General features: G+C 38.3%; 1 protein-coding gene across 2 annotated transcripts in view; it reads left to right on the top strand.

The window, feature by feature from the left end:
* Positions 1–22,842, top strand: part of LETM1 (leucine zipper and EF-hand containing transmembrane protein 1) — a 34,035-nt gene extending 11,193 nt beyond the window's left edge. The window contains exons 4-14 of one of the 2 annotated variants that reach the window (XM_076335793.1): positions 1,510–1,653; positions 2,661–2,798; positions 5,786–5,989; positions 6,487–6,606; positions 7,223–7,354; positions 7,960–8,139; positions 8,765–8,920; positions 14,439–14,573; positions 15,141–15,331; positions 17,336–17,492; positions 18,888–22,842. In XM_076335793.1, the coding sequence (XP_076191908.1) occupies positions 1,510–1,653; positions 2,661–2,798; positions 5,786–5,989; positions 6,487–6,606; positions 7,223–7,354; positions 7,960–8,139; positions 8,765–8,920; positions 14,439–14,573; positions 15,141–15,331; positions 17,336–17,492; positions 18,888–19,037 (1,707 nt within the window). In that variant the 3' untranslated portion in view covers positions 19,038–22,842. The remainder of the gene's footprint in view (positions 1–1,509; positions 1,654–2,660; positions 2,799–5,785; positions 5,990–6,486; positions 6,607–7,222; positions 7,355–7,959; positions 8,140–8,764; positions 8,921–14,438; positions 14,574–15,140; positions 15,332–17,335; positions 17,493–18,887) is intronic. The other variant, XM_076335794.1, reaches the window with a different exon arrangement.
* The last annotated feature ends 1,028 nt before the right edge of the window (positions 22,843–23,870 follow it).

Raw genomic sequence — 23,870 nt, 5'->3', positions numbered from 1 at the left:
GACTGCTAGTGTGCGTTCATGACTCTTTATACGTTATTTCAGGTTAGCATTAGGTTAGCTTAATCCAGTTGTAAAACTGCTTCCTTAGATTCAGATTTTGCCTTGTACAAATACTTGCATGCACTGTCTAAAAATAGATACTGGGCAGAAATAAACTCTGTATTGCACTGTATAGATATTTTGAGGGATTTTAGGGAAAATGTACTTGTTTTTCTGACTTAAAATTTTCTTCCAAACTTTCTTAAATATTTTTGAACTCTCTGGTAGTCATTTATCTTCTATTGTTGTAATGAATGAAAACATCTTTGAGCCTGTAAACAATGGACCAAAGCATCCCTTCTGGGAATCAGAATTTTTTATATACAAAGAAAAATGTCGAACTTTGGATCTGTGGAGTTTGTGCATTCCTCAAACTGTATTTAAGATTTTGGCTGGTTTTATGCTAAGAAAATTATGGTTAAATGTTTTACTGGTTCTGTATTCTAGCAAAGCAGTCCTAGTGACATGCAATCTATACTGGTTGTTGCTGCTGTTCCCCTGGATTGGTGTAAGCTGTGGAGAGGGGATGGAGGGGAAGCACGCATTTACTTGTGTAATAGCATTGAAGTTGCCAGTTTTTGCCAATCATAGCTGTGTTTATCAAATCATGATGCTGAATGACAGTGCTGTGGCAGTAGTGTACTGTAGTGTATGTCTGACCTTCAGTCTCTGATTTAGGAACTGACATTATTCCCAATAACCGGTTATTTGCTTTGTAAAATAAGGTAGAGTCATGCAAGATCTACACTCCCCAATATAAACCAAGTTATTAAGCTTCCAACGAGTACTGAAAGATTTGATTGTAGACTGTACAGCCTAATATATACATCTGTGGGTGTACAGAAATCAGAAGGACAATATTTATTTTATGCAGTTCAAGATTCAGTAACTAATGCATCAGCCTGCTTCAGAGGGTTACTGCTCTAGAAAAGCAGTGATTTAAAAAAAAAAAAAAAATCTACCAAGCTGGGCTCATTACCCTGGATTTAAATGTACATTACAATTGTTAAAAGGCAGAGGGGGAGGGATCTTTCATTTTATTCTTGATTACTTAGTCCATAGTAGCTCATGCATGTAAGAAGTGGTGGAGCACAAAAAAAGATGAATAAAAGAAGTTAAGCAGCTTTAACGACAACAAATGACCACCTCCTGTTTTCAGGTGCTTTTAAGAGGTTTAAATGAGATACTTGTTCAATAATCCTATTGAGACACAGTGAGGCTTTTGAAATACTTTCTATAGTGTTGAAAACTGGTGAAACTAGCGCACTGTAGTATATAGCAACTTGAAGAAAAAGGTACTAAAAACTGACTTTGTCACATCCTTTTTCTGTGTTATTTTAAATTTCCTTTGTAGCAAGTATATATACGTGTACTTAAGTGATAATGTGGATGATCATGTCAAGTATTTTTTAAATATATAAAATTTTGCTTATCAATATATTTCTTTTTTCTTCCCCCCCCCCCTTCCAGTTTCTTCGAATATGTGCCGATCTCTTCCGCTTGGTCCCTTTCCTAGTTTTTCTTGTTGTCCCATTTATGGAATTTTTGCTTCCAGTAGCTCTTAAGTTGTTCCCTAATATGCTTCCCTCTACATTTGAGACAAAGTCTAAAAAGGTAAGCAGGTCTGAATTTATGATCCAGTAATATGTTTTGAAAAAATTAGAACTTTCTTTGATAAAGAAAGAAATCAGAAAAATTCTAAAAATTACTATTTTTCTTTCATGTTTGGGGAATGCTTTTTCTTTATGTTGTTTTGATGATCTTGCTGTTAACATCTGATAATGAAACAGTGCTGCCCTGATTTGCCTTTTTATATCTGCAGGTGCTTAGCTGTCAGGGCTGTAAGCTTCTCTTGTCTTTTTCACTATCCTTATCTCCATTTTCTATGACCCTTACAAAGCAGAAATGAAAGCTCAAACTCTCTTTTTCTAGTTTGTATTAAAATGGGCAGACTTTGTTTTAACATTTGTAGTCCTTATTCTTGATGCAAGGTTTTTTGTAGGTATACTAATTATTTTAAAAACTTCTGATACATTGTTTTGTTTAAACTTTATTTATTTTAGTTAAGTTTTCTGGGAATTGTATAGAGTTTTGTAAACACAAGTCAAAAAGCCCCCAAAATTTTCTCTTTCAGAGCACAAAATACTTAAATAAGGTTTGTACATAGTGCGCTTCCAGTCAGTCACAGATATAATCAATCATGATTGTATACTTGGATCTAAGTAACCATTAATTTCTAGTTCTGTGATAAATTCCTTGGATGAGATGTAGTGTAGGATTTCTGTGCTGGATACAAGAGTTGGGAATTACGCGAACCGAAGTTGGTTAGTTTCTATTTTTTTGTTACTAATTCAGAGGGTGCATGTTAGTTTTAGCAGTTGAGGCCACTCATGCTGCACTTCACTCTGTTGGTATTGCATCTCATGCTTCGTGGAGCTTTGAGCTGATCAACCTATTTTTCAGTGTGATTTGGGGATCTTTGGTAAGAGTGAATGTCCTCTTGTGATGTGTGTGTTACAGCAGTTCAGAAGTACTCCACATAACTTGTCTGAGGGCAGAAGTGGTATTTAGTGCGCACATTTCTGGAAAGAACTTTTAAAACCAAATTTTTTTTTTAACAGGAGGAAAGATTGAAGAAAGAATTGAGAGTAAAGCTTGAATTGGCTAAATTCCTTCAAGACACGATTGAGGAGATTGCCTTAAAAAATAAAGCAGCCAAAGGAAATGTTACAAAAGATTTCTCAACATTCTTTCAAAAGGTAAAAATTTAAAAAAAATTATTTTCTCTTCCTACCAAAAAAATGGCTTGGTGTTTTGTTTGGTCTATGGTAATCATCAGATACCTTTATTCTGTTGGATTTGAAGGAGCAGGATGTAATAGGTTTTTTTAGGATAGATCTCTTTTTTGCAAGTAATACTTCAGCGTGCTGAAGTTTTACTGGTCTTAGCTTTGGTATTCTAGCTGGTACTTCACTCTGATTCTAGAAGCAGTGTATTTCTACTCATTCACTTCTCGTTCTCTTTTTACTCGTGTAGTTTTTGACCTCTTTTTTTGAACATTGGGTGTAAAAAAAAGTGGGATAAAGAAGTTCTTTCCTAATTAACTGATTAAAACTTAGTGGGGGAAAAGTAAAATTTTTTTTGTCAAATTTAATTCTGTTTATAAAAACATTTTTTAAATGCATGGCTGCTATACTGCTGAAATCCTTTCGGGTACTGACTAGAATGCGGTATAATCTGGGGTTTTGCTAGAACGTGAGTGCTGTGTTTGGTACAAAATTGTTCTATTCACAAGCAGTTGCTGACACAGAGACTAAATGTCGGATATCTGCCTCCTATGTTGATGGCCTTTAGGTTTGACAGTGTTTCCTTTCACCAAGTTGTAGGTAAGGGTAAGGTATTCCCTGGAGAGATGAAAAATACCTTCTTAAATCTTCTCAGAATAGGATTTATCTTGGTCAGCTCACACTTCTGATTTCTCTTAATTGTGGGGCTGTTGAGTAAGAGATGGAGCCAGCAACCATCACCAGGTGCTTTGTTGAAAGAAAGAGTGTAGTCCCCTCCTTTGGGGAGAGTATGTATTTGCACAGAAAAAGGCACATAAGCCTGGGGATTTCAGACCTGAACTTTACAAGTCTTGTCAGGTAGCTGGAGCTTTTCCTGCTTGTCAGTGCTGAGAATGAAGTTTTAAAGGGTGGGGTAATAAGATCATGTTGATAGTGCCGTGTAGGTTACCTCAGATAATGATATTGGCATATTTTGTCAGTTGGTATCTGCTTGCGAAGTCCATGTACTTTGAAGCTTCTATGCAATCATCTGTTTCTGTTCTTTTTCATCTGCAGAAAATTTTAAATGGTTAGTTATAGCAGTTAGTAGCTGAAGCACTGATGCTGCAGACTCTGGGAGCATGCCACTGCCATGCTTCATGTTTGGAACATTTAATTTTCTTCTCAAAGAACTGCTGCTGAGTATTTACATTTGGCGGTTAATTTCTGTGGAAATAAATGACATATCACTCCACATTTGCTGGAGGAAGTCCCAAGTTCCTCTGATGACTAAAAAGACATTTCAAGCCGCGCATTTCTTATGCGTGGGTGTGCTTTTTACAGCTATGTATTTCTCATTTGTGCCATGGAGGCAAATTTTATTGATCTCATTTCACTCTACTAAATAATAAATGTCAGAGCACGAAGAAGCTTAAATGTTTCCCACCTTTTTGCTATTCTTTTATAGCTGCTTCTGCAGTGAAGTATTTGATGCTGCAAGAACCATTGATTACAGGCTTAACGTGTTTGCTGTAGAATTCCAGAATTTATCTGTGTTGCTTTGTAGCTAATGATGTACTAGAAAGTTTCAGTTTGTACTCTCAAGAAACATATGCTTGCCTCTGCCAAAATTCAGCTTTAAGCAAGGAAGAAAATACTTTCTGTATTTTTAAAGTTCCATTTTTGGCTCCTGTAGTGAAGGAGCTGGTGAAGTGGAACAATGCCTTTGACCTTTCTTTCTCTGAGTTGGTTTCCCTGCTACACAAGTATCCTGGAGGTTAATGGACTCAAGACCATCTTGTCTCCCAAATTTTTATCTTTTCCTGTACTCAGTAGCTGTTCATTAAATGATTTGAGTTGGCAAGTAAAACAGGTAGGCATAATAAATCAGGCTGTATAGGTAATGTTAGGTTTTCAGACTGTACTTGGTGTCACTTAGCTTATGTTTTCTTTACAGGGCTTAAAAAAAGGTGGAGGTATTGGGAAAAGTGTTTTTTGGATATCTATGTACTTACTGTTTAGACTGAAGGTGTTAAATGGCTGGGAGTACTTAATTGTTAAGTTCTGTAGATTTTTGATTCAGTAATATCACTAATAAGCACTTGATGGTGCACTTAAAATAGAAAAATCAACATTTATACAGGTGATAATGTTTAACTAAGACCTGATGAGACTAGGGAATGATTTTTTTTTTCTACTTCTTTGAACTGTTATTTCTGCTTCCAGTATTTGGATTTAATTACTGTGAAGTACCATTTGGCAACACATAACTTAAAAGCTTAACTTTGCATTTGTATAAGCAGTTATGTAGAATCTTCCATCAAGAAAGATGCAGAGTCCTTTCCCAAATAGTGTTTTATACTTTGGAATAACTTCAAGTACAAGTGCGTTTGCATTGAGGTGCTGCAGAACAGCTAGAAACTGGAAGCAAGACAGTATTGTAACAAATGTGGTTGTGGAGAGAATGTAGGTAGGTAAGTGTCCAAATCTGTGTTTCATAGGGACACCAACGTTGCAAAATTTTTGCCATTGGACATACTTCTCACTTTATCTTCACAGGGTGATGCTTTTAATGTGCTTTTATGTTTATGAAGTATGGTACCAGAAAGAATACTTGCCAGTGTGACTTCTGTAGCAACTGTTTATTTGCTCAGATTTTTTTTTTTTGAGGTATCTCATGGCAGTGCCAACTCAGATAGACCTGCTCATTAGTATACAGATGCATCTAATTTTTGTTTTTGTTAGTTTTTATATTATGCAATGTTGTTGGAAACTATCAACACCATCAATTCTTTTGCCTTTTATAGTAAATAAATTTGTTTTTTTTAAATTTCTTTCATGTCTTCCTTGTGTCCTATTTCCTATCCCAAAATTGATGCAAAGTACTTGACAAATGAGGAGAATATTTTTATTGTTCAAAATAATGCCCAACCATAACATTTGCTTTGAAAAGCTTTGTGTGTGTTTGTTTTTTCTTACAGATCAGGGAAACTGGCGAAAGACCCAGCAATGAGGAGATCTTAAGGTTCTCTAAACTGTTTGAAGATGAGTTGACTCTGGACAATCTAACCAGGCCTCAGTTGGTGGCACTTTGTAAATTGTTGGAACTTCAGTCAATTGGGACAAATAACTTTCTCCGCTTCCAGCTGACTATGAGGTTGAGAAGCATAAAAGCAGATGACAAAGTGAGTCATTCTAAATAGGCACTGGTTAATAATTTTGACGTGTAAGAGTAATGAGTGTGTGTAGATATATGTATGTCTTTCTAGGCATTTTTCTTTTTTGTCTTAATTGTCTTATTTTTGAGCTAACTTAGAACGAAAAGGTTTGAAGAGTTTAAAATCGGAAGCATCCTTATTTGTAAAGAAAAAGCTGACCTTTTTTTAATTTACCATTAATTGCAATGGAAGTAATTATGTTACAAAGAAAAGCATTTCTATGAAACTATAATTTGTAAGGGAGCTGATAGAAATATTAACTTAGAAAGAGATTGACATTACCATTATGGAGCTGTTAAGACTACAGTATAAATGTTCACTGTTTAGAAAGTGGAGGCTATTTTGTGTTATCACAGCAGCCTCTAGTGGCCGTTGTAAAAAATATGGACTTCTGGGTGTGCATTGATGGTGGTTCTTCAGTTTTGAGCTGTTGCATGGTAAAGTTTATTTTACGCTTTGTGCAGCTGATTGCTGAAGAAGGAGTTGATAGCCTGACTGTTAAAGAACTGCAGGCAGCTTGTCGTGCCCGAGGTATGAGAGCTCTTGGTGTGACAGAGGAGCGTCTCAAGGAACAGCTTAAACAGGTATGTTTTTGCAAGACCGAATACACAGACCTGTAGTTGCGGCTCTGATTTTTGTTATGATTCTGAGGAGTCATTTTGCTTCTGTTCTCATTAAAGGCTTGGATAAAACAGTCTTTCTCTTTAATAAGCTTTTGTCATGTGTACTGTGTAAGTATGTAGTAGCAGTGGGTTTCTGGCTTTTGGCTGTGCTATGATGTTTTGATGATGCAAATAGATACTTAGACTTAAACATATCCAAAATATGTTAACAATTTTGGCAGTTTGTCTTGTTAATTATTTGTATTACTCTGTAAAGAACTTTTCTCCAAGTAGATTGGTTTGTTGTCTTTTGGTGTTGCCTGGTTTAGAGGAAGATGCATGTGAAACAAAACACTTCTTCAAATATTCATTCAATACTTCTTGAAATACTTCTTCAAACAGAATATTTCTTCATATATTTCAATGCAATTGCTGTAATTCTTAGCTGCTTATAGCCTATAGTTCCTGTGCTAGGATATTGACTGATAAGTAGTGGTAGAAAAAATAGTATCTACTTTTTTGTGTATGCTTGACTTGATCTGTAAAAAAGAAAAAAAATCCAAAAGTTGAAAATTTTTTTTGTGTATTGCATTTATAGTGGTTAGATCTACATCTGAACCAGGAAATCCCTACTTCGTTGCTTATTTTATCCAGAGCTATGTATCTTCCAGATACCCTTTCTCCAGCTGATCAGCTCAAAACAACACTTCAGACACTACCAGAGAGTGTTGTAAGTATTGATGTACATAGTCTGTAACCAGCTTTCAGTATCATCACTGAAAATCCGTTCAGAGAAGTGGATGTTCTTGGTTCCTTTCTTTTCCCTGAAAAGCTAAACCATGGATAGGTTTATTTGAGTGACCGTCAAACACAGAAGTTGGCTTATACATGGAGGGGTCTGAGAATAAAGCAAATAAAAGGCAATATTTCATTGCATGACAGTAGACAGTAATAGCATAAGAAGATTTAGAATAATCTTTTTACTTATATAAAAAACAGTCTACGCTGCGGGCAATATAAAGACATTAATACATGAAAATGTTGATGTTGTGTAGAGAGAGAAATGATCTGGGTAGATTATTGGTAGTCTTGAGAGAAAGAGAGGGAAGAATATGTACGATTTCATGGTGGAAGGTTCTCGTTTTCAAAGAAAGAGAATAATCTTTTTCTACGAAATGCAAAAATAGGGTAACTTTTGGGAGTTCTAACTATATTCATTAGCATACCTGTACTACCTATTTCAATAAGGTTATATAAACTTCTTACATTATGTAGACATACATATATATACACACACATATGTAGACTTTAATAGACTTCCTACATTATTTTTAGGCCAGAGGGGCTCAAGTCAAAGTGGCAGAAGTTGAAGGTGAGAAAGTAGATAACAAAGCGCGTCTGGAAGCAACACTTCAGGAAGAGGAAGCCATCAGAAAAGAAAATGAAGAAAAAGAGATGGAAAGATTGTCTGAAGCTGCAGAGAAAGCCAAAGAAACCCTTCAGGTTGCAGCCGTGGTAAGTTCTGCTCTCAATTACTGAGAAATAAATGTCAGTGATGTAAAAACTAGCACGTTATGAGTTATTGCCTCTGCTCTGGGTCTTGCCTGCAAGAAACTGGACTTTAAATGCACATATGGAAGATGTGGGAGAATATTAAACCAGACTGCAACACAGAAGGATTCACTGTGAAACATTAAAGATTGTCTCAGTCTTAGGTATCTTTGATTTCTCTTTCCTCTTAATTAGAGTAATAAGAGAAGCCTGTTATTCCTCTAGCAAAGGTGGTGGTTTTGTTTGTTTTTTGATTTCCCCCCACCCTGTACTTTAAATGTTCTTATCTTTGGCTCTTTCTATTTGTCATTAACCTGATAATGTCATTGTATAATACTTGACCATAAAAGCTGCTGGCCTGCTTTACTGGTGAATTAAGCCTCAGGAGCTCACAGGCATAGTTCATTAAGTGCAAGTGGGTATTTTAATGTGAAACCACTCAATATGTTGCAGTTTTTTAATGTCTTCTAAAAATGTCTGCGTGTACTTTGGCAACTATTTCTATTTTGAGAAGTCATTCTTTACTGATGCTAATGCAGATAATGTTATCTTTGTTTTAATTAAAACTTCATGGGTCTTTCAAATTTAGCAAGAGGTGGAATCAGCAGTAGATCTTGAAGCAGCTGCTCTACAAGTTAAAAAAAGTCAGATGGCTATGGATACCGAACAAGAACTGGCAAGGGCAGATATGGCGATGCACTCGGAGACACTGAAAGATACAGCACCAGTATTGGAAGGCATTAAGGTAATCTGGGTAACTGTACTTTTTTATACTTTTTAATGTAAAGATTCAAAACATACATGTAAGAGCCATGGTAAGTTGCCTGGCTGTCCTTCAGTTTTAACCCTCTCACTGCATTCTGTCCGTTAAAAACAGCTAATTAGTAGATTGCAAATTCTCAACCACCAATGCAGAAATTGAAGATGGCACAAAACATCTCTGAGTATGTCCTTTATCTATCTGTGTTATTGAAACTAATATACCTATTGGGGGGGGCATTTGCACTGGCTGTAGACGTAATGCATCTGTGCATGTTTAATCTGTGTATAGTTAACACATGAGGAGGGAGAGGGGAAGAGTAGGTAAAGATGGGTGTTGCCTTCTTTTGAAGGGTGTAGCTAAGACTAAAGGATTAAGTAAGGAACTAGGTTTGGACTAGACTCTACTAGATTTGTATCGACTTCCTCTTCTAAACTGATATGGGCAGTGTATGTACGCTATAAAAACTTTTTAGTGTACTCCACTATTTCTTTTGTATGATGTTGAACATAATTTATTACCACCGTTAAAGTAACAGGTTAATTTTTAGGATTAGCATGCTTTGTTGTGATCAGAGCATGCTTTGTTACAGTCAGAGCGTGCTGGTTTTAATCATCTGCTACCCGGCTGGCCTGTAGCTCCCCAGATTCTTCTCCTTGCCCTTATTGAAGATAGTGACATCTGCTTTCTTCCAGTCCTCAGGAATCTTCCCTGATGACCAGGTCCTTTCCAAGATAATGGAGAGTGGCCTGTCAATGACATCAAAAAAACTCCCTCACCACTTGTGGTTGTATCCCATTAAGTCTCATGGACTTGTGTGTGTTCCGTTTGTTTAAATATTCTCTAACCTGATCCTCTTCCACTGATGGTAGATCTTCCTTGCTCCAGACTTCCCCATTGGTCTCAAAGACCTGGGATTACTGAAGGCCAGTCTTATCAGTAAAGACTGAGGAAGGCATTGACTACCTCTGCCTTTTCCATGTCCTTTTGCACCAGGTTCCTTGTCCCATTCAGCAGCAGGCCCACATTTTCTCTTGCCTTCCTTTTGCTCCCAATGTACTTGTGGCCCTGTATGTTAGGGAGTGTTTTGACTGTCTAGAGCTTGATGACGGTGATGATAGGGTTGAGTGTTTATAGGTAAGAATAAGGGGAAGGCCAACAAGGCAGATGTCATGGTGGGAGTCTGTTACAGACCACCCAACCAGGATGAAGAGGCAGACGAAATATTCTGTAAGCAGCTGGGAGAAGTCTCACAATCACTAGCCCTTGTTCTCGTGGGGGACTTCAACTTACCAGATGTCTGCTGGAAATACAATACAGCAGAGAGGAAACAGTGTAGGAGGTTCCTGGAGTGTGTGGAAGTAACTTCCTGGCAGAGCTGGTGAGTGAGCCAGCTAGGGAAGGCGCCCCGCTGGACCTGGTGTTTGCAAACAGAGAAGGACTTATGGGTGATGTGACGGTTGGAGGCCGTCTTGGGCATAGCGATCACAAAATACCTAGAGTTTTTGATTCTCGGAGAAGTGAGGAGAGGGATTAGCAGAACTGCTGCCCTATTTCCAGAGGGCAGACTTTGGCCTGTTGAGGAGGCTGGTTGAGAGAGTCCCTTGGGAGGCAGTCCTGAAGGGCAAAGGGGTCCGGGAAGGCTGGACATTCTTCAAGAAGGAAATCTTAAAGGCACAGGAGCAGGCTGTCCCCATGTGCTGAAAGACAAGCCGGTGGGGAAGAAGACCAGCCTGGCTGAACAGAGAGCTTTGACTGGAACTCAGGAAAAAAAAGAGAGTTTATGACCTTTGGAAGAAGGGGCAGGCAACTCAGGAGGACTACAAGGATGTTACGAGGTTGTGCAGGGAGAAAATTAGAAGAGCCAAAGCCCGGATAGAGCTTAATCTGGCTACTGCTGTAAAAGACAATAAAAAAATGTTTCTATAAATACATTAGCAACAAAAGGATGGCTAAGGAGAATCTCCATCCTTTATTGGATGCGGGGGGAAACATAGTGACAAAGGATGTGGAAAAGGCTGAGGTACTTAATGCCACCTTTGCCTCAGTCTTTAATAGTCAGACCAGTTGTTCTGCGGGTACCCAGCCCCCTGAGCTGGAAGACAGGGATGGGGAGCGGCATGAAGCCCCCATAATCCAAGGGGAAATGGTTAACGACCTGCTGCACCACTTAGACACACACAGGTCTATGGGGGCGGATGGGATCCACTGAGGGATCTGGCGGAAGTGCTCACCAAGCCACTTTCAATCATTTATCAGCAGTCCCGGCTAACAGGGGAGGTCCCAGTCAACTGGAGGTTAGCAAATATGATGCCCATCTACAAGAAGGGCTGGAAGGAGGATCTGGGGAACTACAGGCCTGTCAGTCTGACCTTGGTGCCAGGGAAGGTTATGGAGCAGATCATCTTGAGTGCCATCACATGGCACGTGCAGGACAACCAGGTGATGAGGCCCAGTCAGCACGGGTTTATGAAAGGCAGGTCCTGCTTGACTAACCTGATCTCCTTCCGTGACAAGGTGACCTGCTTAGTGGATGAGGGAGAGGCTGTGGATATTGTCTGCCTAGGCTTTAGTAAAGCTCTTGACAGTATTTCCCACAGCATTCTCCTGGAGAAACTGGCTGCTCATGGCTTGGACGGGCGTACTCTTTGTTGGGTAAAACACTGGCTGGACGGCCAGGCCCAAAGAGTTGTGGTGAATGGAGTTAAATCCAGTTGGCGGCTGGTCACGAGCGGTGTTCCCCAGGGCTCAGTACTGGGGCCAGTTCTGTTTAATATCTTTAGCAATGATGGAGTGCACCCTCAGTAAGTTTGCAGATGACACCAAGTTGGGTGGGAGTGTTGATCTGCTTGAGGGTAGGAAGGCTCTACAGGGGGACCTGGACAGGCTGGACCGATGGGCTGAGGCCGGTTGCCTGAGGTGCAACAAGGCCAAGTGCCGGGTCCTGCACTTGGGTCACAACAACCCCATGCAGCGCTACAGGCTTGGGGAAGAGTGGCTGGAAATCTGCCTGTCGGAAAAGGACCTGGGGGTGCTGGTTGACAGCCGGCTGAACATGAGCCGGCAGTGTGTCCAGGTGGCCAAGAAGGCGAGTAGCATCTTGGCTTGTATCAGAAATAGTGTGGTGGCCAGCAGGACCACCACAGTGGGTGATGGGAAGTGATTGTCCCCTTTTACTTGGCCCTGGTGAGGCCGCACCTCGAATACTGTGTTCAGTTTTGGGCCCCTCACTACAAGAAGGACACTGAGGTGCTGGAGCGTGCCCACAGAAGGGCAACGAGGCTGGTGAGGGGTCTGGAGAACAAGTCTTATGAGGAGCGGCTGAGGGAACTGGGGTTGTTTAGCCTGGAGAAAAGGAGGCTGAGGGGAGACCTCATCGCTCTCTACAACTACCTGAGAGGAGGTTGTAGGGAGGTGGGTGTCGGTCTCTTCTCCCAAGTAGCAAGCGATAGGACAAGAGGAAATGGCCTCAAGTTGCTCCAGGGGAGGTTTAGATTGGATGTTAGGAAAACTTTCTTCACCGAAAGAGATGTCAAGCATTGGAACAGGCTGCCCAGGGAAGTGGTGGAGTCCCCATCCCTGGAGGTATTTAAAAGACGGGTAGATGTGGTGCTTAGGGACATGGTTTAGTGGTGGACTTGGCAGTACTAGGTTAACGGTTGGACTTGATGATCTTAGGTCATTTCCAACCTAAACAATTCTATAATTCTATGTAGAAGCCCTTCTTGTTGTCCTTCACATCCTTCATCAGATTTAATTCCCGGTGGGTTTTGGCTTTCTTGAACCCATCCATGCGTGCTGGGAGACTGTCTCTGCTATTCCTCCTGGGTCGCCTGTCCCTGCTTCCACCTCTTGTATGCTTTCTTTTCATGTTTTAGTTGTACCTTGACTTTTATTTGTAGCTGAGCACTTTATTTTTGTCCATGAGGCTTGATGTCAGGATTTTTCTCAGTCCCAGTGTTACTTTGCAGAATAACAACATTAATTTAAAATAGAAAGTTTAAGTAGAAAAACATTTTCAATTTTCTTGGACAGCATCATTATCTACCTGTTATAATAATAACATTGTTTACTTTAGAATGCTGCCAAGAAGTTTTTAATGGTAATAACAAAATGGAACTAATCCACGTTGAAATCATGCATTATTGTGTGATGAGTTAGCTGACTCTGCTGGCTGCGTAGCTGGGTGAATGATAGAGCAGCCATGAGGATACTCTGTGGGAGGGAGGCAGGCAAGGCTGGCATGATCTCATTTGGAAACAGCAAGGATGTGTGATGTCACAGCTAGCTTATACTGCCACATCTGGCATAGCGTTTTGCATTGCTGCCTGCCATGCCACCAGCGCTGTGAGAATGCATGACACCGGGCCACAAGTAGGACTTCTTCAACAGCCCTAACCTATAGGAGAAAACAAAAAGTACAGTTAGCTTGGCATTTCTTAACTGAGGTTACAGTGTGGCCTGTCCCCTAAAGATCCTTCCAAAGATTTTAAATGCCGTCGAATACATTCTTGCCTCTTAGAGCAAAAATGTAAGACTGCCAGCTTCTTGAAGATGACTGATTTTATTTGAGGCAGAGGAATTTGTTTTCAAACTGAGTTGCTTTCTTTTCTCCCCCCCCCCAAGGTAAACTATAGATACTGTATTAAAATCAGAACTGAGGTTGATGCATAGATATTAACAGTACACTGAAACTCTAAAAGAGTTGACAAAGGGGCTGGATGCCTAGTTCGTGAACTGTTCTGTAGTTGTTTCTTGGAAGCATGTCATCCTTCTGCTCTGTGTTTCTGGCATCCTTGTTTGCACATGTCTTTCTGTACTCTACTTATTTAGTCTAAAAGCTGTTCAGAGCTTAGCCATTCAGAATAAAAACTAGTGTCTGGGTAAGATTAATATACTAACTGTAGCTAGTATTACAGGATTTTAGCATTTTTAATGAATCATCTTGAAGCCTTATTTTTTACGTATTCAGTTGGGGGTTAGATTTTTATTCTCAGCTTTTCAAGAGACGGGTATAGTTCACAAACTATGGATGTTCATCCTCGTTCTCACAAAGGTTGTTGAAGATAACTTTGCTCCAGCTCAATTCCCTGAACTTTGCAAATTTTTTTTGTGTAATTTATCTTTCTTGTACATAGTGAATCGTTTCTCAGTTGTTTGGATTTTTCACCCAGCAAAGAACGAAGTACAACATTCTTAAATGAGACAATTAGGTACAGAATTTCAAATAGCCAAAACCCACATAATGAATCATATCAGCTGAACTTACTACTGGTGCACGTAAAAAATACATACCATAGCAAACTAATTGTCTTAGCATTTAAGATCTTCGCATTAGCCTCAAAATGCAGATCTCTGCATTAGCCTCAAAATGGCTATGACAATATTGACTCTGAACATGGAAAAAGAATCTTGAATCTGTCTTTTCTGGTAAAAGACCCGAAATCTTTGAGGAAAATCACAAATGTGTCTTTTGCTTATTTGTATATATTTTCTGTTACAGGGTGAGGAGATCACTAAGGAGGAGATTGACATGCTGAATGATGCTTGCACCAAGCTGCAGGAACAGAAAAAATCACTAACAAAGGAAAAGGAAGAGCTCGAGGAATTGAAGGGTGATATCCAGGAGTATAGTGAGGTGAAGAATGGGGCATGGAAGTTCTTTTTTTATTTCTGTTCGTGTTTAGTTTTAGTATAAATGATCCACAAATTTTAAGATTATCTTGCTTGGATGTCTGTTAGCCTGTAGTTGGTAGCTGAGTGAATGAACTTTGTATGGGACAGTGCAGAGTCTCACTTGCATAACGCGTTTAAAGCCTAGTTAAAATCATTGGAGTAGTTCCCACCAGATGAGAATCCTGTTCCTGCTCTTATTCCCAGGCTGACTAGACTAACAGGTGCTAACTGCTGCATGCTGCGGTTCTTTATCAAGCATACATGTCAGTATTACAGATACTTCAAGTTATATAAAATGAATCTTATCCAGTCTTATGAAAGATGTGCAAAATAACATTTAAGGGGTGCATGAAAAAGGCAGCAGTGTTAGAATTTATTGTTCTAATTCCAGTTTGGCTTTATATGTCTATACGTTCGCATTTCATTTACAAATGGCTCCTGTCTTGAAATGCTGGTCGAAGTCAGTAGTGTCCATTGTTGAGAATTCACACCAACAGCAGCTTTTCTCTCTCTTGACCATTTATTTTAGGATTTGCAAGAGATAAAAGAGCTCTCTAAAACTGGCCAGGAAGAGGTGGTGGAAGAGTCGAAGGCAAGCAAGCGATTGACCAAGAGGGTGAACCGAATGATTGGTCAGATAGACAAAATTATTAATGAATTAGAGACAAGTCAAAAGACAGTGGATGTAAAGCTGGACGCTGGTGATAGTCCTCCTGCTGGGTAAGTGACTTGAGACCACTGAGTGTGTCTCTGACTCTTCATCTTCAGTCTTGCTTTTGTCTGATGTGTGATTAGAAAAGAATTAGCAAAGTTGTTCAGAACGTTAAGATAATCTAACTGAAGAATAAAATTAACAAAATTGTGCTGTAGACCTTCTCTCTTCTAAGGTATGTTAAATATGGTTGAAATGAGGAAGGAAGAAAGCAGGTATAATTCCCCAGATGTTAGTCCTGAGGGGGTTCTGAAAGTCAAAGTGTCGATTAGTATCTTACCATCTTATTCATGCCTGTAGCACTAATGGTGATGCAGGTGAAATCATGCCTTTAGTCATGCTCCTCATGCAGTAAATTTGCCCTGTGTCATTGATTGAAAAGGTATGCAACAGTATGGTAAGCATATTCATGTTTGTTGTTCTTTAGTAGTGAAGATGTCAGTGAGGAAAAAAAATTGCCATAAAGTCTATTCTGTCTCTGGAGAGAAATGGGGGAACAGGTCTAATGGAAGTAAGGAGATAATTTTACATGGTCCCTTTCTGAAAATTTGCTTCATTTCAACTTGTGACACACTTGCAGATTTTCAAAGAAAGATCTTCCTTGATAGTTTCATTGCAAAATTCCTTTATCAACACTTCTCCAGGTCTTAATGTTACTGGAGAGTCATTTCAGGCAATCATATGTTGAACGGTCATATGTTGCATATTACAGGCACTGACATTCCTAAAAATTGTGACTGTAATTCTCACAGTTTGTGATTATGAATGCTGTATTAATCTAGTTTATGCTTGCACCATTTTGTGTGATTCATAAAGAGAGCTTCCCAGCTCCCATAGAGCGTAACCTAAACAGAAATAAGGATTCTGCTTTTGTTGCTTCCAGCCTTTGTTTTTTCCAGTCCCCAAGGCAAACGGTCATTTGTTTCAAATTTTGTGTAATAAGATTAAGGCAGCCATATGAATGGTGCTATAGAGAAGTTGTTGATCAAAACCATCCAAATTTGTAAATTAAAAATACAATATAGAATCTGCTTGTACTGAATGTAATTATACTTTATGTAATGGATGGTTTTGTGGATAATTTTGTAGGTGATTGTGGATGACTGAAAATTATTAGTTTAAATATTGTTTAATTGTCAAAGGCTTGGTTTTTTTGACCTTCAAGTTGGTGCAGTCATTACCAAGCCATTAAGAGTCATAGGAACAACACAAGTCCAGGACATTTAGTGGCAGTTTGAAAAATGCTCCTTGAATAAAAGTCAGTCTGTGCCCAGAGGTTAGGGACAGGTATAGAGCTGTGACTATACTGATAAAGCCCTTCTGTTAATATTTATCGGGTTCACTGTCTCCTGCATTTCAGCTTGACCTGTGCTGGAAGATGGTTCTTCAAACTAACTACATAGGCAAGCAGAGGCTTTAGGTTGCAGAAGACAGAGAACTTTAGCTTCATGAGATCAGTAAGCAGACAGTGGAAACGTCTGAAACCTGCTAGTCACAATGTCAAGTTTAGTCCTTTCTTCTACAAAGTCTATTCCTTGATAGGAGCAAATAAGGCCTATTTTAACAACAGCTAAATTGCTAAAGCGATTAGTTTTCAGCTTTTGTTTTCCTGTGACTTTCATTACTTTTGTGTAGGCCGGTCTCTCTAAATCTAAAAGGATGACAGGTGCATGGCACTGCATCTTTGGTAAATGGGGCGGGGAGGGGGCAAAGGGCATTAGATACACAGTCTGGGAAGCACAGAAACTGTGCTAAACTTCATTTCAAATGCTATTGGATACCTGTATTTGTGCAATACAGCATGTCAAAACCAAAAGCGTGAGATTTGATAGTAAGATAAAGATTCGTTTGAAATCTGCTTGCTGATCAGTAACTCATTTTTGCTTTTTTGCATTCTGTTCAGGATTATAAATAAATAATGCATGTTTTTACAAATGACCTGCAGTGTAGTGACTTTGAGTACTGCCTTTTGTCAACTTTACTCCTTTGGAGTAACTGCCTGCCATGTACAGATTGTGCTTCCTCTTCAGGGAGAATCTCATCAGTATTGCTGAGCTAATTAATGCGATGAAACAAATTCAGAAGATTCCAGAGGAGAAGCTAACTAGGATTGCAGAGGCACTAGATGAAAACAAGGATGGCAAAATTGATATAGATAATGTTGTTAAGGTAAGTCTGTGGACTACTCAAAGAAAATAAGGCTAGCCATCCTTCAAACATTGTACCTGTTTTGACTTAAATTCATATTGCTGTCTTTTGCAAGAGTCTTTACTTGATGCCAGTGAGGTTTTTGGTAATGTATTGTAAATAGACCATATAATACATATTAGCATCTTCAGAATTTATATGGCTGTTTTGGGGGGGGGGGGTGCGGAATTTATCCTGTGTCTGTTACCCACATTAACTTTAGAGCTGTAGGTTTTCCTGTATGCCTATGTCAAGTTCTGTAAAATACGGTAATTTTGTTGTGCTACTTATGAATGGGAGGGAGCATGGGAAGGAGCTTTAGAAGTACTAAAGTACTTTAGGAATACCACTATTAGCCAAAGTCTTGACATAATGCATATAGATATACTTTATGTCAACACAAGATAATAATTGTCTTGCCTACTTGTATACCTTACATATTTCATTGAGACCTGTATTTCCTATGCTTGAAAGGCATCAGACCATCAGTCGTCCTTTAGGTCCATTGTAAATGACCTGTGTTCTTTGCCTGATTTGTCCTGTTTTCTCATTTTGCAGAACATTCTCAGGTTTTCCCTGCATTTGTCCTTCACTTTCTTGTTTCTTTTTTACCTGGTAAATTTAGAGATGTTCTGAAACTTACTTCCTTGCAAGTAATTTTCCTACTCAATACAGAAATAGCGCTTAAACGATGGCCAGCTAGAAAATACAGTATCAGCCTTTTGAAACACATTTTTCCTCTCTACTGAAGTTGTCCCAGTGGTGATTATCTTCCCTGTTGATCTAAACAGCAATTGTACATTTAGCAACACAGATAAAATGTACTTCTGAAGTCTGCATATAATGCAGAATAATTCTAGGAACTTCAGGAGCTATGCCAAGCATACATTTGTACAAAAAGCTATGTAAAGGAATTTGGAATCACCTGCTAAATTATTTTTTTCATTTTGCTTTCTGAAAGGCCTACCCCTGTCTACTTTTAAGTTTTTGTAAATTTGTGCCTATAGGTCTTTTTGATAAAATTAAGCCTATAAAATACGTATTGTCTTAAATACTGTTTCAGCAGGTACTGAATCTGAGCTTTTCATTGCAACAGATATAATAAATGGGTTTGTTTTACTAATGCTTTAAAATGTGAGTCTTTGTGTGCTGAGGTCAAAAGTTCTAGATCATTTGCATTAAGTTTCAGCTTTTTTTTAATACTCTGGATACCTTTGAGGCACTGGTTGTGGCTTGAATTTGTGTTTTGTGTAAGAGAATGCTGTTGAACATGAGAGAACTGATTACTTTTTTTGTCTTAACAAAATTTATGATGTGAAAATGCCTCAATCATGTACAAACTAAATGCTCTCTCAATTTCACTTTATGTTCATGTAGGTGGTAGAATTGATTGACAAAGAAGATGTTGATATTGGAACCAGTCAGGTTGCTGAGATTATGGCACTACTTCAAAAAGAAGAAAAACTGGAAGAAAAAGAGAAAGCAAAAGAAAAGCATGATAAAGAAGCTGCGGAAGCAAAGAATTAAGCTTCAGAATCTGAAGCTAACTACAGTTGTAACCAAAACCTTGTATATCTTTCTGCGTCTAATGGCTACATGTTACTTGAGCTTTGTGATTATGGGAAGTGTTTTGAGCTGATTCTAGTAATAAATCGTAGATATGTTTTCTGACATATGGAATGAAATTTCCGTTCATCAGAGAAGTGATTTACTGTCATTTCATACAGATGAAAACAAACTATGCTTCTTTAGCAGTGCTCCTGCCCACAAAATCATGTATTTGCACTCATTGTTGTGATACAGTGATCCATTAAACTTGCAAGTTTGCTGTATAAATTAAGTGTATCTATCATGGAAAAATGTTTCTCATTTATTTTCTTTCATCATTACATGGGGCCCAACCTTGCTCTGCTTCTACCTTTTAGCTTTTTCAGAATTTAATACAAACTTTCCCTTCTGTCACAATATTACATATTTTGTAACCTGTTAGTGAAGATTCTGTGGCTTCAGTAGTAGCTTTTTAGATTGAATTTTATTTAAGCTAAATATCACTAAGCTGTTGCCTCACTGACAGAGAATGTGGCATTCTAATCACTTTTATGAATTCATTGTTACTATTTTTTTCTGTTGAAGGGAAAATCAGATTTATTTTTCCCTAGAATGGAAACTTCCCATGAAGTTTGCTTCTTATGGGTGCCTTAAATTTCTTAAGACTAGGGAGTAGAGGATGTCGCTTCTACCCAAAATTCCATGAATTGCTAAAGCATTGGAATCACGGGAGCCTTTAAAATAGTTTCAGAATGCAATCTGTCACACAGTAAAGTGAGTGTCTAAATAGCAAAATGAAAATAATCGTAAGGGGAAAATGTCAGTTGTCATCTTTTTGCATATATTTCTTAAAAATGCAGTTATCTTCACGTTTGTTGTTTTTAATCTGATAATTACTTACACCATAACGAGTTATCTTACCTCTCAATTTTCATCTCAGGTATAAAATCACTAACCAGGTATAGTCAAAGTACATAAATACTTTCATCTCATGGCCTTGCTTACTGTGCAGTCAACAAGTCATGTCTAGTATTGCCAGTGCTTTGATTACATCACTGGATTTTTACTATATTGCTTATAGTTACTGTCTTTTAACTGTGTGATTAAATACTGACAGTAGGTCAAGGTTACTCATTAATGTGTGTCCTTAGTAGTAAATTTTTAAGTTTAAAATGCCAACTCTGGGATGTTCCATAAGTCCTGATAGCCTAAGTTTTTCACTCTTTCTTAAAATCTTGTTATGAAATACACATAGTGTGACTTGAACCAGCAGGGTTGTGGTTTGTTTTTTTTATATTTTATTTTGCACCCAGTATTATGAAATACATGAACATTCTTGATTCTGTGTTCGCTATAGAGAGCACATCTTACAATGGCGCTGTACACAGTGATATTGAGGTGGGCAGTTAGTACTTCATGCTTTTAGTCATAGTTGCATATTTTCGTAGAAAATGTTGACTCCCGAGAGTATTTCAGCATAATTCCATGTTCAGTATTTATCTAGATTGGCTAAATTATTTGTAAAAACTTATTTGAAATTAGTGGAACAAAAAAAGTTTTGACAGTCTCATGGCTTGCATGATGGACCATTGTATTTAGTTGTTTCCAAAGCAAGATGTACAGTACAATTAATTCTAGAAAAAGGGTCAGTGTTTAGTTCAAGTATTGAGTTGATATTCTGTACAGTTTGCAAAGAAAGCTGCTTACAGCAAGATCCTCCTGAGAATTACTGTAATTGTATCTGAAGTGTAAAATTGCTGTGACAAAGCTGAAATTTCAAATCGGTGCGATCTTTGTAGTTAAGGTACCGCTAAACAAGGAGGCTGTTCTCTTCCTTGTAAATCGAGATTAACCTGGAGATTTCAGCCTGAAAGTCAGTTTGTAGATTTTGAAGACAGGACTTCACTAGGTGCTTTTTTAGGCCAAAACTTATCTTAGATGAAAATGCAAGAGTAAAACTAATTTCACAAAAATACAATTTAAAAACTAATTTTACATTGTATAATTTACAATTAGAATTAATGGGCTTTGAAGTACGCTAAATTTTGCAGTTGCATATCTTCAATTTGAAAACAATGTGTAACAATCTTACTTGACATTCCTGAAACATGATAAAGATACTCCTAAAATTGTCTGCTACCTTTCATGGAATATCAAAAACCTAAGAATTGCATGCACTTGAATGCATGCAAGTTTAAAACAGAGAAGTAGCAGAAAAAGCTGTTTTCAAAGACTTCTCGATTAAAGTTTCACAGAGCTTTAACTGTCCTTACAGTAAATTACCTGGTTGTAGTATTGGGAAGTTTAAGACACTTTGCTGCTGTTCTTTTTCTGTGTTTACTCTTCACTTAAATTTTCTGTTGATTAAATAAAAGGGAGCCAAAAATAGCAGATTTTTTTTAATGAAGAATGTCCTGATTAAAATAATTGTGAAACATTTATTGAACATTTTTAGCTTTTGGACTTGTTTGAAATTTGCCATATTGTGAAATTTTAACAGGTTACATAAAATACATTTAAATGTCAATCACAAATGTCAGTTTTCCCCTGTTACCTAAAGTGTTTAAAGGACGTACTCATCAACCATAGCGAAGCGTTTTTGCGGGGAATGTTTTCCTTCTGATGTTGAAAGTAGGCAAACCCGTGACAGCTGGACTTGAACAACACATCTTCTGCAAGCTTAAAAAGATGAGGAAGCCCTCGGTGATTCCCACTTACCCGGTTTTGAACCTTCCCGAGCAGCTTTGTCCAGGCGATACAGCCAACTCCAGCAAATCGGTGGCTTGAGGACTAGCTTCAGAATAACGAAAGACAACAGAGCACGTGTTGACCAAAAAAACCAGAAGCTGCAGTACTTTCAGAGAAAGGATGACTTCTGAGTGTACAGTAACTGGTCAGAACTTATTCCTGAAGGAATATTTAATCAGGAGATGTAAATACTTGTTTAAATAATTACAGGATGTGTGAGATTTCAGTGACCGTGTGACTTACACAGGCAAAGCCTCTAAGCTCAGAGTTAGGTAGTCGGTAAGGCCGTTGTTGGGGTTGTTTCAGATGCAAATAAGATCAGGTTTTGATTATAAACTATTCAGGGGAAAAAATGTAAAACATATAAAAAGCTTTTAAAAAAAAAAATATTTATCAACAGGGACGTAGAAGTAAAGTAGGATGTCATTTCTTTTTCCCCTTCAAAACAAGCAGGTTATAGGACCTATTTTATTGAAAAAACTGTTTCCATTTCACATTAGCTCAAAAGATGGTTTTTACTGAGATTTTCATCACTGACTGCATGCTGTGAGAGTAAATCCACCTGCAATTTAAGTACCAGAAAGCTAAGTTAATAAGTAGTTTGTCAGCAGGACTGCACGCAGGTAGAGAATATTCTCTTGACAAGATAGTACCTTACACTTATGTAGGCTTTGTCTGGGGGAAAAAGTTACATCTTTTATACAACTCCAAAATACTTCTTGTAACTTTATATATCTTGCTAATCATTTAAACTTTAGCTACTTCAGCATGTATTTAAATACTTTTAAATTGTTTATATCAAATTATTGGGTATATTTAAAAGAATAATCCCATATTCTGTTCTTTGTATGTATTCCAAGTTTTGCTTTTCAGTTGAAGAATTTCAGCCTGTGTTAGAAATTTAAGTTGAAAATCATTTGTCTGTGCTCTGAGCGTACTGGTCCTGTGTTTGCCATAACGCAGTATAAAATTTTTAAGTTAATTGGAGCTTGTGTCCTTTGTTTAGTTATAATAAATGTATCATTTTGAAACCTAATCTCTCCATTATTCTTCTGTTGCTTTTGATTATTTAGTGTTAATTTATTGCTGTTCAGATGAGATGCCAGTCACCGAGCTGGACAGTGATGAGCTGAGTATTGTAACTGAAATGTTTGGGGTAGAAGAGGGTAAGTGAAGGACAAATCTTTAAACCAGGGGGGTGGTGGGTTTTGTGGGATTTGGAGGAGTGTTAATTCCTGCAGAAATTCTCGTAACAAATGTGGGACTGCTTGCCTGGTGTAGTGAATTGTGCTAAACCATTCTTTCTAACTATTACATTTTAGGTATGAAAGTGGGGAGCAGTGTACTCTTTACTATAAGGAACTAACGGAAAGGCTGAGATCTATTCCAAATAGAAATGTCTCCTTAGGAAGGATCCGCGTTTGGTCTTTGTCTGAGTTAGGGGAGAAAACACATCTGAAATGGTTCCAGAGATTGATTATTTTATGCCATGCTGTGCCCCTCGCCCCTGATTTTGCAAAATTACACGTATTCCTCTGGAATCCTAATATTCTTTACAAAGTTCATCTCGGCGTACAGCAGACTTTTAAGTCTTGGGCATATCCAACAAACAGTTTTTCGATTAAAAGCTGCTACCTCTCCTCCTGAAGCCTTGGCAGCCTGGGTGGGAAGGCAGAGAGAGCCCGAGCCAGCAAGGTGTCCCGTGCACGTCTGGTCCCTTGGAAATAACCGAGCTACCTCAAATGTAATTTGCGTTGCTGCTGTTTCGGAAGCTTCAGCGCTCGTCTTGGGCCAGCTGTGGTCGGCGCTGACAGAAATGCATAGCAAAGGTGATCCAGACCCAAAAGATGTGGAGGTCCTGTTGCACAGGCCTGCACTCACAAAAGCGGTTAGTCTCCTGCCTGCTTTCAAATAGGATTTGGAACGTGCAAACATTGAAGCTACTTTCTAATGTCAAAGTATTTCAACAGATAGATATCTGAAAACAACCTCCTGCCTTGAGATGCTTTTAATATAACTTAATAGATAAGCTAGGTTGGGTTGCAGCTTTTTCCTTTTTTTGCT

The sequence above is a fragment of the Aptenodytes patagonicus genome, chromosome 4 (assembly GCF_965638725.1).
Source record: "Aptenodytes patagonicus chromosome 4, bAptPat1.pri.cur, whole genome shotgun sequence".
In the NCBI taxonomy this organism is placed as follows: Eukaryota; Metazoa; Chordata; class Aves; order Sphenisciformes; family Spheniscidae; genus Aptenodytes; species Aptenodytes patagonicus.
This window is presented reverse-complemented; position numbering and strand designations above follow the sequence as displayed.